This window comes from Falco naumanni, chromosome 7 (genome assembly GCF_017639655.2).
Source record: "Falco naumanni isolate bFalNau1 chromosome 7, bFalNau1.pat, whole genome shotgun sequence".
Taxonomy (NCBI): Eukaryota; Metazoa; Chordata; class Aves; order Falconiformes; family Falconidae; genus Falco; species Falco naumanni.
Window position 1 is genome coordinate 451,761 of NC_054060.1, and position 13,913 is coordinate 465,673.

The window sequence follows — 13,913 nt, forward strand, 5'->3', positions numbered from 1 at the left end:
CACAAGCCCCGGGGTGACAGGCAAACCCCAAACCCTCTACCCTCAACACCCGCCGTGCACCCCGCCTGGCCCCCTCCACCCCGACCTGGCTGCCTACAGGCAGAGCAGGGTGGCCGTGCTGGTGCCACAGGCGAGCTGCAGGAGAGCCTTACCGTTCTCACCTCCGGGGAGGTGGGTACAGGGAGGGAGCGGAGCCTTGCTGGCTGGCAACGATGGCTGTGGAGGAGAGACCTGCAGGGCAGAAGTGGTGTCAGGAGCTGGCAACCTGGGCACCTAGCCATGCTGGAGGAGCTGGAAAGCACCAGATCCAGTCAAAGCAAAGCTCAGGAGAAGGGCTCACGCTGCCCACAGGTGGCTACAGCTCCTTCCAGCTCCCCCAAGCCATGCCCACGGCCCCAGCGGGGGGCTGGGCACGGGTCAGCTCTCACCTGTTGCATAGGGCAGGTTGTACTGTGCCGGCAGCAGCGAGTACCCGAGGTGGTGGTGGTGATGGTGAGTTGAGAGCAGGCGCTGAGACGGCGAGGTGCGGGGCCGGTCGGTGCTCCTCTCTCCCCCGCCGGCTCCTCCAACGCTGCTACAGCTCCCACTGCCTCCCACCACCCCGCAGCCACTGCGGTCCCGCTCCTGAGATGTCTTCTCACTTATCTGGAGAGGAGAAAGCAAATGCATACTGAGGAACGCTACCAGCTAGCCCAAGGTACATGGCAGCATCGGACCTATGCCGGGCACTGAAGGCTGCTCCATCGGGGTGACATTCCCCCCACCATTGCCCAAAACCTCCCCACACCGCCGCTGGGAGATGATGGGAAGGCCAGTAACCAGCCCAAAAGCAGCGGGGAGGATGCAGGTCCTGTTTGAGGGCAGCTCTTTCCTCACTGTGGCAAAGTTCCATCTCCCAGCTCAGCCCAGGAGGAGCTCATGCCCCTACACTGCCATGGGATGGAGACAGCCCCTATATCCCACCCACCAGCTCCAGGGCTGAGGACAAGTGTCACCCGGTTGCTGCAGGGCCTGAAGGAGCCCTGGTGCTTCTCTGGGCCAGCCTGCCCACAGGTTGGGCCTGTCCATCCCAAAAGGCCTGTGGTGGGATTACTCCATGGCCCCGCGTCTCACACAGCAGCAGGAACAGCAAAAACCCACAGCAGGCAGAGTTGCTCCAGGCTGGTTATAGGATCCAGGGACCGTCCGAAGCTCATGCACAGAGCTGGGCAAAGCCAGCACCTCCCTGACCCTCACCGTGGGCGATTTGCTCTTGTAGTGGCTGGCGTGCTGCTGCAGGATATCCAGGGCCTTGGACTCCGAGCTGGATTTACAGCTCACACTGGGGCTGGCTCGGGACTTGTCACTATCGTCACTCCCAGACGCCTTGCTCCCGTACGGGGAGAAGGAATAGCTGGAGGGCAGGTATGATCCTGGTGGGGAGAAAAAAAGCAGTCAGGGCACGAGGAGTCTTCAGGCAGCACCGTGGGAGCACAGAGCCCACAGCCACCCCTCCTCAGGGAGCAGGGACAGCCTGGGAAGGGACGTCCCCGAGAAGACCCCATCTCTCTACCTGGGTAATTCTGCATCATGACGGTGGGCATGGCCCGGTAGCTGGGGTGGTTGGGGTCATATGACTGGCTGTAGGAGTAGCCGTGCATGTAGGGGATGTAGGACTGATGCTGCGTGAGGGGTGAAGACACAGGGACGTGGACACTGGGTCTGGGGTCCTTCCCCACCATGCGAGCCTCCTCGGTGGGGGTCAGTTTGCACTCGGAGCTGGTGCTCTCCTTCCCGTCCTCCTTGGATGCAGCTTCTTTGCTTCGATTTCTTTCTTCCTTCAACTTTCGGTCCCTCTCCTCTTTCCACCGCTCGTCCTCCGTCTTGATGTCCGAGTACTTTGCTGGGTACACGTAGGTCCACATCCGGGGCTCGGCTTCCTGCAAAAACCAGCCAACCATCAGAGCAGCTGCCTCCCCCCAGCCCTGCCTGTCCCAAACCCAGGCTGGATGCAGAGGAGACCAGCGAACCCAACTCCCCTTCCTCAAGCTCTCCTTGGCCCGTCCAAGGCCTCCCAGCCCCATCCTTTTGCTGACCCCAAGGACACCTCACGGAGTCCCATCACAAACAGAGGACGGCACGTGTTCTCTGAGGCAACAGCCCAGCAAACTCCTGCAGCGAAGCCACGGTAAGGGGCTTCCTCCAAGAGAAAGCCTGCTGGCGGGCAGGGCCGAGGGGGCAGGGGGGGAGCATTACCTGTCTGTACCAGAGCACAGGGTCCACCTCCGCTTGCCGGCCACACTCAGAGCCAGCCTTTGTCTCGGTGGTCTCCTTCCCAAGGTGGCTGGCCTCGCTCAGCTTCACCTTGAGCCCCTCAGAGACCTGGCTGCCCGACAGCTTGGATGAGTCCTCCAGCTTGGGGATGATGACAGATTTGGCCATGTCGGGACCTCCCTGCTCCTTGGCCTTGCTAAGCCCTGACTTGACAAGGTCCGTGAGGCTCGGGGCTTTGGTTAGCGTGGGGGGCATGGGCGGCTTCTGCTTCCACTCCTCTTTGAGCGCTGCCTCCCTCTCCTTCAAGCCCAGCTCCGCCTTCTTCTCCAGCCCTCGCTGCTGCTGCTCCAGGCTCTGCCGCTGCTTCTGCTGCTCCTCATACTGCTGGCGGTAGGCAGGGTTGGTGCTCAGCAGGTGAGCGTGGTAGCCCTGCTCGTTGTAGCCATAGGGGGGCACGTAGGCATACTGGTTGTAGTAGAGGGACTGCATGTACATGTTGGGGCGCTGCTGTATGACTGAGGGCTGCTGGCTAGAGCCACCAAGCTCTGCCTTCTTCTCTTCGCAGCCTTCACTCTTCACCTTCACCTCCGGGTTCTCCTGCTCCTCGTCCTTCTTCAGCTTCAAGGCCTGTGTCTCAGCTGTGGCCTGGCCACTGGGGTTCAAGGGCCCCGGGCTTGCCTGGGGGTAGCCAGGGGAATAGTAAGTTTCAAAGCCTTGGTAATAGGGAGAGTCTTTGCTCTGTGGTTGCGGGGGGAAAAGCGCTTTTTTGGTGCCTTCCTTGACCAGCTGCTCTGGATCCTTTGCCTTCACACTCTCCAGCTTGCCCTCCCCATCCTCCCCAGCGTCAGAGATGTCCGAGTAGGCTGGGCTGTTGGTCTTCACTGAGCTCGCCTCTGCGCCGTTCTGGGTGACAACGTGCAACGGCGTCATGGGTTGGCCTGGGTTGGTGTTCTCCAGCCTGCTGGCACCACCGATGGAGGGGCTTGGGGCATTGTCTGTGAAGCTGTAGATTTTATCTGCCTCGGCCTTGATGCTGGCGAGCCGGCTCTGGTGGGTGTCAGACGAGCCATTCAGCAGCCCCTCGCCTTTCATCCCCAGGTCACTGGATTCCCCCCGGAACGGGCTCTTGCCTTCCTCTGCTCTACAAGCTTTGCCAGGAGTCAACGGGTTTTCTACCTCCTTGGTCTCCTTCTTTTTCTTGTCCTTCTTCTTCTTCTCCTTGGAAGGGGTGAGGGCAGGGTTGACCGCAAAGGGCTCTCCCATCACTGTAGGCTTGGGCTGGATGGGTTTGAGCTGAGGGCTGTGGGGCACGGTCTGGACCACGGTGGTGGCAAGGCCCGTGGAGGAACTGGGGCTGGCTGTGGTGAGGGTGGCTGTCTGGAAGGTGTAAATCGGCTGGGGGGGGATGGCTGGTGCAATGGGTCTGGCAGACTTCAAGCTTTTAGAGGGGATCTTCTCTGGCTTAGCACCGGATGCCTTCTTTGACTTGTCTTTATCAACGCATCGCTTCTCCAGAGAGTCAAAGCCATCGTTACTCGTCTCATCGGCCACCGAGGGACCATCCTCAGAGCCATCATTGGACAGGGCACCGGGGTCAGTGTCTCCTTCCCCACCCAGCTTCTTCTTACAGGGGACCTTGGTGCTGAACTTGCTGGACGGGGAGGGACTGTGGGGCTCCATCAAGCGCACCTTGGGGGTGGCCGAGCGAGCCGGTGAGAGTGAGCCCTTCTGAGAGACGGCAGCACCATTACAGCTCCCAACGTCCGCATGCAGGGAGGGCTCCTCGCCGTACTCGCTGTCCACATCCGCCTCCAGCTTGCTGTCATCATCTGTGTGCGCATGGGCCTGGTGGTACTTCAGGCCATTGATGTGCTTGTATTTCTTGTTACAGTTGGGGTGCGGACAGTCAATGAGGATGGGAGAAGGGCAGTTTCGGTCAAGGACAGCTGGCTCCACCTTGACTGTGGCGGGTGGCACAGCTGCCGAGCCCATCGAGTTTGTGCGGATGCGTTTACTGCCCTTGGAGTCCTCTGAGCTGGAGTTCAGCTCCATGTCGGAGAGGGGTTTGCTCTTCCGCTTGGTGACAGAGGAGGGACTGGCCTTCACGTCTTCTGCCGTGCCGCCGGGCGGCGTGCGGTGGTCTGAGGAGTTCTGGCTTCCCCGGCGCCCTTTGCTGTTGGCTCCCGCCCGTGTCTTGCTGCTGTTGCTGGTCCCTTTGCTGTCCGAGGCAGCAGCGGTCTCGCTGACGGGTGTGTTGCTGTTGGGGCGCATGCGTTTGCCCCTGCCCCGGCCGTTGCGCATCTCCAGGTCACTGGTGGGAGAGTCGCAGAACCTGCCAGGAGGACAAGGAGGTTTTAATGGAGAGACAGCAGTGCCGGGCTGCGCTGTCTCCACTTTGCGGAGACCCCCTTCTTACTGTCGCTATCGACCCTGCAGACTCATCCCCTCCCTGCCACTGACCAGTAAAGAGGAACCGGAGAGGTCCACTGGTAAATGCTCAACCATCTCCAGCCTCCAGGACAAGGGAGCCTGTGACCGCAAGGGCAAAGAGCCATGGGAGCAGCTTGGCTGGGCAAGGAGCAGATGCCAGCTCCCAGGGCAGCCCCACGGGCACAGGGCAGCCCATGCTGGGGGCCATGGGGGCCGTACACAGCTGGGTTTGCCCTCTGCGCCCAGGTGAAGGGGGCTGCGACAGCGCAGCCAGACCCTACCGCCCACTCACCGGGGAGGCGCCCAGTCATGCTGCGTGCAGTCCAGCAGTGTCCCCACATACGTCTTGTTCCTCCAGGTGACATTGACCACCAGCATACCTGCAAGGTGAGGGGAGAGGGTCAGATGGGGCCAGGTGTCTCGCCCTTCCCTGGGCACCAGGGCAAAGGGGGATCCACCCCTCGAGACAGACTGGAGAAAGGGCTCAGCTCTAGGGCTGGAGGAAGGCAGGCAAGGGGTCCTGGGCTCTGGGCAAGGTGAGACCCCAGGCTCTGGACTGGAGGGGCACCGAGACAGGAGCTGGGGACCCCCAGCTCATCCCCGCTCTCTGCATGACTCTGGCTGGCATCCACCCAGCCTCTCCTTGAGCTGCTCGGTGCTCTTCCCTGTTTTCACGGGGATGCTAAAACCAGCGACCCCCAAAAGGGCAGCAGGATTTGGAGGGGCCTGAAGACCCGTGTTGGCTCCACGTGCTCAGGCAGAGTAGGGAAGGTGATCTCTGGGGAACGAGGCCTGGGAACTCCCCAGGGGAGATACAGACAGCCCCCAGCAAGCCTGTGGACGCCAGTGCAGAGCTGCAGGCTCCTCTGCAGACAGCAGGGTTACGGCCCCGCTGTGCCCAGCCGTGCCCCCCTCGGCTCTCCAGGAGAGGCCGTTACTGCCACTAGATGGCAAGCCGAGCCCAGCAGCCCCACGCAGGCCACCACCCCTGGCAGGAAAACCCTACTTTGGGGGAACAATCCCAGTCCCCCCAACTTTGCTTTGCTCCTGCACCCCCCAGGACACCCATCAGCCCTGAATCTCTGCCTGAAGAACCAGCTATGGGGCCACACCTCCTCCCATCACGCAGCAAAGGCACTGGGCCTTCAGAAAATCTGGTCGTTCCAGCTTTTTCATGCCAAATCAAGAGAAGCAGCCTGGGTCACAGCCGCACCAAGGACACGGACCCCCAGCATCTCTTCTTGGAGGTGGAGGGGTCTTTTGCAGCATTTCTCAGCTTTGTGGATATTCCCTCCCAGCCATGGGCCGCTCTGGTTACTGCTGAACTCATCTGACCGGGAGTGGAGTCCGTTGCGCTGAGCGCATCTGCCCGAGCAAGGTAAAACTCGGGCAATAGGAAAGTCATTTGCAAGGGTTGATGAGCATTGCAAGATATACAGTCACGCAGCCCCAGGAGATGGATGGAGCCGAGGGAGCCCAGAACAGCTGTGCCTGAAGCACGTTTATAAATCTCAGCCCATATCCCCTGTTGTGCTGTGCCAGCAGCCAGCTGCAGGCTTCGAGAGGGATGATATACAGAGCTGGGTCTCCTTCAGAAAGAGAAATGAAATGCAGGTCTTCTCTTTCTCCTCCTGGAAAATGTTGGGTGCTCCAGAAGGAGCATGGCACAGGAAGACATGGTGCCAGCACACAGCCAAGGCCTTCAGCTGGCTCATCCTGGTGAGCAGGAGCAGCTGGGTCCTGCCTACAGAGAAAGGTGCTGGGGACCTGCCTTGGATTCAACCAGGATGTGATGCTGGAGGCAGCACAGGGTAGAAACAAGCAGCAAAACCAACTGCTGGGAGCCCACAGCCCCGTGCAGGGAGAGATCAATGGGAAAGAGGGGGATGCTGATCCCAGGCATCCCAAGGCAGGCATGCGGAAGGTGGTCTTCTACCTCTGTTCCTCCTAATGCACCTTTTTTTGACAGGCAGAAGCCTGTCCCCCCTTTCCTGAGAAGCCAGAGAAGCTGCTGGCCGCATATCCTGTGCCCCAAGCCAAACCCACCATCCCCAGGACACCTCCGTGAAGCTGCCGTGGGATGCTCCCAGGAGCTGCAGAAGGATCACGCAGCTGCTGAGAGACCAGCAGCCCTAACTCAGAGCGCAGCTCTCCCAGCCACAGGGCTCAGAGGGGCAGCTCCAGCTCCCCCTGTCCTCCCTGCTGCACAGCCAGCGCCAGTTCAATCCCCCTTTGAAGCTGGCAAAGACCATGTGTGCCACTGGAAGTTAACTGCACAAGCCACCAGCGTCTCTTGTGCATCCCAGAGCCAGCGTGTGACATTAGAAAGGACATGCTGGCTTTTTGTCTTTTCCTCGCCAGCACGATCACAGGAGAGGAGTGAAAGATGGAAGGGTGAAGCGAGCCAGCACACAGCCATCCCTCCCTTCCCTGTTGGAGCATCAGCCCTCCAACACACACCAGCCTATATTTAACCTGCTGCAACCAATCATACCAAATCCCCTCCTAATCCTCCAACAATAACCCAGGACAATTTAAACCCCAGGGATAGATCCTAAGCAGCTTTTTTCACCAGCCGTGTCCACCTCCTGCAGCTGGATGATGAGCAGACATGGGTAGGGCAAGGGCAGGCAAGGAGGAGGCAATGCCCTGTGTCCCTGAGGCTGGAGATGCTCGCGCACAAAGAGCCAGCAGTGATGCTCTTGCAGGGGAGGAATTCCACTCAGGTAACTGCGGTCCCACCCGATTTCACAGGAAGGTGACACCTTTGAAGCTCTTAAGCAATTGATACCACCCAAATCTGGGTGCAAACTGCTCAGCATCCTGGCCACCAAGTGTTCATGTCATACCCCAGCATGAAAAATTAATGGTGGGTTGACAGTGTCAGGCTGCCATCTAGGAAGGCAACACAAAACATAATCCCGCAAAAATGGAGAGAGATGAAGGGAACAGAAGGACGCAAAAAAGCACCACCTGGTCCTTGTATGGTCCACGCATGAGTGCTCTGTAGCAGCAGAGCTGATGCTCCGTAGGTGCGCACAGCTGGTGGGGACATGGGGATGGACAAGGACAGCGCTGCACAAAGCCCTCCATCCCAACGCAGCCCTGAATTAGACCAGACTAAGCCTTTCCAGTGGATAGTCCCAGCTAGGGTGCCCTCTCCCATGTTAAAATGCAGGTGGTGTCTGCTTGCAGACCAGCACCATGGGCCCCAGGAGCCGCTGTGTCAGGAGGAAATGTGCACCAGGTCCCCCTTTGTGAAGATTAAGCCCTCAAGCCTGACATCTCCCAACCCTGCTGATAAACCAGTGTGCCGGCACCTGCAGCGATCAGGGATGCTCTCAGAGTCATGCACGGCCAGTTCATCATGTGGCTCAGTATCACCCAGCCGTGATCCTGCTGAGCTGTCCTCAAGCATCATGGGGACTGCTATACTGCTTGGAGAAGCATCCCCAGCCTTGAGGACAGCAAGGAGGTGTTGCCCCTGCAGTTGGAGAGGACAGCTCCCGAGAGCTCTGCCAGCTTTCACCAATTCTGGGGCGCGGGGGACCTCTGCAAGGCAACGGGAAGACAGGCGGTGGCATTTCCCACCCCAGGCAGAGGTAGTTTACCTGCAGGTCTATGAACCAGCTCAGATCTAGGGTCAGTGTAGCACCAGTGAACAGTAGCCCATCTGCACCAGTGAACAGGAGCAGGGATCTATCTTGCACCAAACCTCAAGCAGCTGGAGGTGTTCTAGGTCCTTCTTCCACAAATTCCTCCTCCAGCTGCATCATCTTTGGGATGCCCTGTCTTTAGGATACCCTTCCTTCAGTTCATTTCCTCTCCAGCGGCATCACTTGAAATGCTCCAGCTTTGCCATAAGCCCTGCTTGCATGCAGGGAGCCTGGCCTGAGCTGCAGTGCCTAGACTTCAGGGCACAACGCCCAAGGGTGTTGCAGGGGCCACAATGCAACAGCTCTGGCTGCTGCTGCCAGGACAGCAGAGGACACCATGGCACAGGGGATGGCCAGCACAAGGGCCACCTCACCCAGCAAGAAGAGAGTTCACTCAGCAATTACTGTCACAGGCAAGAGAGACACGACTACGGAAAATTAATTCCATTTGCTGCCAACCAAATCAGAGTACGACGATGAGAAATAAAAACAACCACACCTACCCCATTGCTGTCCTTCCCAGGCTCAACTTCACTCCCAGTTTCTCCACCTCTGCCTCTGAACAGCACAAGGGGATGGGGAACGGGGGCTGCAGCTGGTTCACTGCACATTGCTTCTGCCACTCCATCCTCCTCAGGGGGAGGGTCCTCACACGCTGCCCCTGCCCCAGCCTGGGGTCCCTCCCATGGCAGACAGTCCTCCACGGACTTTTCCAACACGAGTCCTTCCCACAGGCTGCAGCTCTTCGTGAACTGATCTGGCGTGGGTCCCTCCGTGGGGCACATCCCCCCAGGCCCCGCCGGCCCCAGCCTGGGCTCCTCCCCGCGGGACCACTGGCACTGCCTCAGCGCTGCTGCCTGCGGTCCCAGCCCCCTGCAGGCACCCACCTGCTCCGGCGTGGGACCCTCCCCGGGCTGTGGGTGGGGGTCTGCTCCACTGTTAACTGCCATGGGCTGAGGGCACAGCCAGCCTCTCGTGTGCTTCACCACGGGCTGCTGGGGAACCTGCTCCAGCGCCTGGAGCCCGCCCTGCCTCCTGCACTGACCTGGGGGGCGGCAGGGCCGTCTGCTTCATTCTCACACCTCTCTCCCAGATGCTGCTGTGCAGCAATTTTTTACACCTTCTTAAATACGTTAACACAGAAGCACTACCACCGTGGCTGAGGATCTCAGCCTCAGCCAGCAGCAGGTGCATCTTGGAGCTAGCTCTGTCAGACATGGGGGCAGCTTCTGGTGTCCTCTCAGACAGGAGCCCCCCTCTACAAAACCCTCGCCACACAAACCCAATCCAGTCTCCCCAGCAGGGTCAGAGGCAGACAGGATCGTTCCATTAAACCACATGGGGATGGATGCTCGGATGGTGGGTGGCTGTCCCCGGCTGTCTGATGCCCTGCTTTCCAAGGCGCAGGAGGGCTACGAGAGGGGCTCCACATGCTGGAGCCTGGAAAAAGCAGCAGGGAAAACCTTCAACATGGATCACACCAAGGGACAAGGAGCCAGCAAGGGTGTGTTGGTGCATCCCAACAACCAAAGTGACAGTGGGAAGTCACACCACTTCTCACTGATCCCATGGGATCGGCATTTATTTCACCAGGACCTGCGAACACTGAGAACACTCACTGCTGTGCTCCTGCCCAAACCCAGCAATAAGTGTCCACCTTTGGTAACAGCGACAATGTGACTGTGACCAAGGACATCCTAAAATCATCCTGCAAGAGGATGGCCTGTTACCCTGTGACTCTCACTGGCCAGCACCCCCATGGGACTGGGGGCCACAGCTCTCTCTCCGTTGCCTGAAGCCCACCCAGAAGATACCTACAGGATTTTGGGGACCTTGGTGCCTCTCAAGGCTTGGCAGAGCAGGCCACAGCACCAAGTCCCAACAGGCACCTGCAAGCAGCACAGACCTCCATCCTCATGCTCCTGGAGAGGGGAGGCAGAGGAATCTAAACCAATTTAGCTCCCAGAAAAGCGTGGCAGAGCAGCTCGCAGCTCGTGAGCCTCCTTGTAAACAAGTCCTTTAATCCAGGGCTCAGCAGCTAAAGCAGGGGCCCCAGCTGGTTATTACCTGGGGCAGCTGCAGACGCGCCTTAGGGAGATGGACGCAAGCAACAGTCCTGTCTGGAGCAGAACATTGCTCACCTACTGATAACACTGCCTCTGTACAAAGCTGACAGACGCTTCAAGAGCGATAAGCAGCGCATTAGCTCTCCTCCAGCTCCCCGCACTGTCAAGCCAGCAGATACGAGACGAAGCGGTGGTGCTGGGGGAGCATAATAAAGCTCTGCTTTTCTATGCCAACACGCAAGCAGCCACCGTGCTTCGGTGGTTTGCAGCCTCCTCACCCATTGGCAAAACAGAAGGAGGGCGCGAGGCAGCAGCCCCAAACACCAGCAGCCCTTGTGGCACCGGAGACAAGGTGTCCCATCACCAAGCAGCACCAGACGATGCTCCCACCCAGAGCAAGCTGCTGGATTCTGATCTGAAGATGAGAGCGGTCACAGCCACATTGTCACAGCTTTAGGAGGCTTTGGAGGAGCGCAGTGAGCCTGCGCGTCGGCTCAGCAACCTTGGAGGGGATTTACAACCACTCGTTACTCTGGGAAATGCCATTAAAGGAAATGAGAAATCCATACTCCTGCTCCTCACCCTTGCTGCATCAGCCTTAAAAACTCTCCTCCTGTTTCTGGGTTCAAGTACACACAGCTAAGACAACTGGAGGTGCACACAGGGGACGGTATAGCCCCTTCTGAAGCCCCAAAGCTCACCCATAAGCAGTGCAATCTTGGCACATCCTCCTTTTAAAACATTCCCAGAGGCAAAGAGCAACCACAGGTGCAACAGAAGGCTGCAGGTAACGGTGAGGCAGCACGTTCGATATGCAAAGCCATCAAGTTAGGGGTCAGGCTTTGTCCTCACCCTCCAATCCTTCCCCATCCTCTCTCAATCCATTGCGTCTCTCTCCTGCTCCAAGCAATGACATGTCCATGCTGGCATCTGCAGACCCCAAGGATGCTCACACTGCACCATAACCCCAAAGAGATGTTTGCAAAGGGGCAATCCAAACAGCTGGGGCGCGCAAAGCTCGGCCATGGGTGACTTGCCGCCACCATCCCAGTGCAGAGCTGGAGGAAGTGATGTGGAGAGAGTTTGCTGCTGTTCTTTTGGTGCTGCTACACCATGATGCTTGTTGCTTGGACATTTTGCGCATCAGATGCCAGCTTGTTTCAGCTGTGAACAGCACTGGTGTGGCACTGGGTCGCAGTCTGCTCACTGTGAGCAGAGGTGAGGAGGTGACATGCTCCAAGCCAGGTGACACCAGCTCCACTGAGGAGATCCAGCAGCTAAAAAGGCAGCCAACAGAGCAATGCTTTCCTGTGTAATTACATCAGTTAATAGTTCCTGCAGATCAAAATCACACCTAACAAAATTAGGGGAACTGCCAAGACAGCTGTTCCACACCAAAGGCATTTCAATAAAACACATCCCCGCACACAACAGGCTTGGCAAAGGGACAGTGTCACCAGCACGGCCATGGGAGAGCGTGTACAACCAGTGTGCAGCACCAGCAAGACCAGACCTCGGCACAACACCAACCTGGAGCAGCAGTGGCGCAGGTGGACCAAAAGCCAGGAGTCAGATGTTTGGTGGTGGGAGCCCAAGGGATGCCCTTGGTGGCAACTGTGGTCTTGCAGCAGGTTTTCTAGCGGCGGGAGAGGACGAAGCTGGTGTTCAGGGCAGGAGGGGCATCACGGCGCTCCCATTTCAGATATGTCAGCTCCAGCTTGTCCTTCCAAGGTCACTCCAGCACTGCCAGGCTTTGGCTTTAGGAGCCTTTCTCTCCACTCTTGCAGCCCCTTGGCCAACCCCAAAGCCATTTTCTACAAAAAGGGAGCTGCAGTTGATGAACTGCACTGCCTTCCTTTACTCAACCCCTTCTGGAGGCATTTGAGGCAGGCAGATGTCTCCAGCAAGCCATGGGCTTCTTCAGGGTGAACAAGCTGGTAAATAGCAACTGCCTGAACCCAAATACACTTTTGCTGGCGTGCACAGTGCAACACAGATCCCCTGGACTCAGGGGCACGTGCCATTTATACGCAGCTGGGAGATGAGCAGCTTGCATAAAGATCCAAGTCAGAGCAATTACTACGGGAGTCTAAGGGGCACATCTGACACAAATCCAATTTCCAAGGAGGCATCACACTGCTGAGAAGAGATGCCCATTCTCCTGAGAGGCTCAGTGGGAACCACTTGCAACGCTGCCCGGTAGCGGGGGGTTTGCCGAGACCCAGAAGTGCCACAGCATCCCACCTGGGGAACCAGGACTTAAGTGGGAACAACCGTGAATCTGCATCTCCCTACGCCAATCACTCCAGGGGATTCAGGAATATCACCCCTGGGGAGAAAGCAGCTGCTGTTGAGCCAGCAAGGTCCTCTCCACCACTGGAGAGGAGGCTTAATACAAGCCAAGAGCTGCTCCTGCTGCCCTGGGGTCTTTCTGAGCAGTCCAGCGAGGCTGCAGCAACACACGGAGCAGGGGGAGAGATGGATCCCTCTGGCTGAGGGTGCTGAGATGCCCCTGGAGATCTTGGGGACAGCCTCCAGGCCCATAGGCATGCTCACACATGCAGAAAGCACCTTGTTGGGCTTTGCAGACATGCCCTTGCTGTAGCTTTTTCCCCTGGATGCTTTGGGAAAGGGTAGACATTCACTGCATCTCTATGCATTTCACAAGCTCCAGCTTTGGACAGCAGGTCCAGCATCACCCTTGACCCCCACCACTAACAACGGGAAGGCAGGACAGAGATGCCAGGCAGGAAATAGGGACAGTTTCACCCTGACTTTTCACTTGAGAAAGAGATGCCACTACGACAGGAACCAGCATGTGCAGTAGACCTGAAGCAACCAAAGGCAACAGCAGGGCTCGTCTTCTACGGGGCTGGCCATAAAAGTCATCACGCCTGATGGTGGCAACCAAGCAGCAGCCAGTGGAGAGGGATCTTTGCGCAAGTTCATTGAATTACCACAGACTAAAAATAGCCAGGCTGTGGGAAATCGCAGGGTGCCTCCAAGGCACGCTCCGAAACGATGGCTGTGGAAGCTAGGGGTAATGCAGAAGGACAGGCAGACGGTCTGCACAGTTTCATGGTGGGGTGAGGAGCAGGAGAAAAGGGAGGGGAAACCAGAAACCACTTCCACGTCACTGCCTCTCAACCAGGAATTGGGGGGGGGGGGGGGGGGAGCATGGCAGGGAGGATGTTTGTGTGCTCTCTGCCTCAGGGATACTATGTTTATCCCTCCCCGCAACTGCCACGTGGGCTCCTCTGCCCACCATCAGCCTCTTCTCCTGATTTCCACCCAAAACCCCCAAACCTCTACAAGGACGAAGCTCTCGTCAGCTCTGCTGCTACCTGGGGGGGTCTCCAGTAGTCCTGGGATTTTCCAGTGAACACTGCAGCTCCAACGCTACTGGGCTGAGGCAAATGGCACACTGGTGGGGGGTTTAGCATGCAGCCCCAAAAGGGGGGAGGGTGCTGATGTTCCTCTGCACTGCTGCACGTCCCAACACTCAGCC

The 13,913-nt window shown here is 58.2% G+C and overlaps 1 protein-coding gene across 2 annotated transcripts in view; it reads right to left on the reverse strand.

The window, feature by feature from the left end:
- Positions 1–13,913, reverse strand: part of ZNF609 (zinc finger protein 609) — a 74,614-nt gene that overhangs the window by 1,476 nt on the left and 59,225 nt on the right. For both annotated transcript variants that reach the window (XM_040599583.1, XM_040599582.1), the window contains exons 4-9: positions 4,976–5,063; positions 2,236–4,585; positions 1,553–1,919; positions 1,237–1,412; positions 429–645; positions 153–231 (exon numbers count right to left, since the gene is read on the reverse strand). In XM_040599583.1, coding sequence (XP_040455517.1) covers positions 158–231; positions 429–645; positions 1,237–1,412; positions 1,553–1,919; positions 2,236–4,585; positions 4,976–5,063 — 3,272 coding nt within the window. In that variant the 3' untranslated portion in view covers positions 153–157. The remainder of the gene's footprint in view (positions 1–152; positions 232–428; positions 646–1,236; positions 1,413–1,552; positions 1,920–2,235; positions 4,586–4,975; positions 5,064–13,913) is intronic.